General features: G+C 48.6%; 1 protein-coding gene across 1 annotated transcript in view; it reads left to right on the top strand.

Moving 5' to 3' along the window:
• Nucleotides 1-2,673, top strand: part of AFAP1L2 (actin filament associated protein 1 like 2) — a gene marked incomplete at its 5' end in the record, with an annotated part of 44,393 nt that overhangs the window by 15,059 nt on the left and 26,661 nt on the right. The window contains one exon of the mRNA XM_018570759.1: nt 2,258-2,342. Within this exon, the coding sequence (XP_018426261.1) occupies nt 2,258-2,342 (85 nt within the window). The remainder of the gene's footprint in view (nt 1-2,257; nt 2,343-2,673) is intronic.

The raw sequence follows: 2,673 nt of genomic DNA, 5'->3' as shown, positions 1-2,673 counted from the left end.
GGGGGGGCCCCCCCCCCCCCCCTGACAATAATACAGAGCCGAGATCTGTCTCCCTCTGTTCCCACACAGTTCCTGTGACCCCAGAAAACAAGCAGACGCATTATACACAGCGATGCCGGCCCAGCCGAGACCTTTCCACGCCGCGGATCGCCACCCTCACAGGTCCACCCTGAGCGCAAACTGACCCAGATCCATATTCTATATACTACCACTGTGCAGAGTCCATACATACTGGGCAGGGACAGATACCGAGAATGACACCCGGCATACAGGACAGGAGAAGTGGTACTGTGCAGAGTCCATACATACTGGGCAGGGACAGATACCGAGAATGACACCCGGCATACAGGACAAGAGAAGTGGTACTGTGCAGAGTCCATACTTACAGAATAAGGACAGATACCGAGATTAGAGAAGCGTTGTCTGTTTGTGTATTTGTACACGGTACGATATGTTCTGTCCGGCTGGTCATGTGGTATCTTAAAGGGGCGGGGTTATATGTTTTTCGGACCGTGTGTAGTGTATTGGAAATCCTGATCTCCGGGAAAGTTCCTCATTTCGGTGGGACGGAGCTCTTTGGAAAGATGGAAACGCGTTACATTTCGATGGATGACGCGGCGGGTCCTGTGTACACGCATCACGTGCTATCTGTGAGATAAAACATGCCGGTTCTCTGTCATTTCCCGCTCAGACGGTCATTTTATCCAGGATGCAGGGGTGGGGGATGGGTGGGGGTTTCAATGTCTGGAATTAAAGGGGCAATCCTTTTTCTCGTTGTTTTTTCTGTTTCTTCTCGGGCTTCGAACTGATTTTCTATCTTTGGCCATTTTTTGGGTAAATCTGAACTCCGGGTACAAAAAAAACTTTCATATAAATATATTCCTCAATAGCCCAACAGATGTACGTCCCCTCCGTGTGCACGGAATGCCTCTGCAGACCCAGAAATGAAATGTATTGGAATCGTATTGATTACTTCTGATCACTTTGGTGGTTTGAAGTTGGTGGTCGTCATTAACCTGTTGAGTTGCCCCAGGAGTTAATGGCAGGTGCCTTCATGAGCCCCCAAACCCTGGGCAGTATACACTGTGACTGGTTGGGTTCCCTGGAACTGAACTTTTCCAGCAAAAATCAAGTTATGTTCAGTGTTCTTGGGGAGCTGTCATATGTGTGCAGAGGGAGATGATGTATCTGACAATCTTGCAACAGTTCTATTTAAATGTATCCATAAACCTCCTGAGAAAAGTGACACTCCTGATGTTAAACTTCTAGGAGCGGTAATGGGTCCTGCAGGCAGGCCAAAGCACCCATTATCACCCCATAAAAATCTCCCCGAGAGCAGGCTGTGCTTCACCGTTCTGAGGAGAAGAGTGAAGAGTTAGAAGTATTTAACCGGTCACTATGTTTTCCGGAGACGGGGACCCTGCGTGGCCCCCGAAACGTTGGCTACATGACGCATGGAACCCGAGTCTACCCCAACCTGTCCGTCTGTCTCCTACTCTGACTGCCTTTAGGCGATCCCTAAAGACTCATCTCTTCAGGGGAGCCGATCCCACCTCAACCTAACCACTCAACCATCACGTCCTCAAACAATTCATCCCCACACAGCTCCCTCCTCATGTATCACTGGCCCCTCCCCTTTAGATTGTAAGCCCTCAGGGGCGGGGCCCTCCTTACCATCTTGTCTTGAATTGTATTGTGACTGTAATGTCTTCCTTGTATTGTAAAACGCTGCGCACACTGTTGGCGCTATATAAATACTATGTAATAATAATAATAATGTTTTAATTAAAGCAGTTACACTTTGCGCTTTGGAGTTCAGGGCTGGTGATGTTTGCGTTTGCTGATCCCATGACACTGCACCATCCGTGTTATCACTTCAAGCACCACAAGCACTATTGGAATAGGTCTGTACACGGTATACAGTGCAGAAGTATTTCAGTGTCACCATCAAATGAGGACTTTGGTGGGTCCCAAATGTTGGATAAGTCATACAAGGTGGGATAGATACCCCTTCATGTTATTCTTTGGAACATATCTGCCCCTGTATTGCCAGTCAAACCCCTGCACTTCCTCACTTTGTACCCTGGTTGGGAACTCCCCCCAGAATTCTACCTATGACTGAAGTGGAGTCCTGTTTGAAGAATGATGTCATAGACGGACATGATTTCCTGTCAGGATGCGGAGATTGGAGGACGGTGCTTATGTTCGGCTGAGATGATGAATGACAGGTTCTCTTGTGTTTCCATCACAGGTCCAGGAGAAAGAACAGGTGCCTGCCGCCAAGGCTGACTCTCCGGAGGGGTACTATGAGGAGGCTGAGCCCTACGACGCATCCATTAACGGTACTTCCTTTTATATTCTGTATGTGACAAATCACTGAAGTCCGAGATCTGTCTGATCGCTGTGATCGCTCTGATCTCTGTGATCGCTCAGACCTCTGTGATCTCTCTGATCGCTCTGATCTCTGTGATCTCTCTGATCGCTGTGACCTCTCTGAGCTCTGTGATCTCTCTGTGATCTGTCTGATCGCTGTGACCTCTCTGAGCTCTGATCGCTCTGTGATCGCTCTCATCTCTGTGATCTCTCTGATCGCTGTGACCTCTCTGAGCTCTGTGATCTCTCTGATCGCTGTGATCTCTCTGAGCTCTGTGATCGCTCTCATCTCTCTGTGAT

The sequence above is a fragment of the Nanorana parkeri genome, unplaced genomic scaffold (assembly GCF_000935625.1).
Source record: "Nanorana parkeri isolate BGI_ZX_2015 unplaced genomic scaffold, ASM93562v1 scaffold1592, whole genome shotgun sequence".
NCBI lineage: Eukaryota > Metazoa > Chordata > Amphibia > Anura > Dicroglossidae > Nanorana > Nanorana parkeri.
This window is presented reverse-complemented; position numbering and strand designations above follow the sequence as displayed.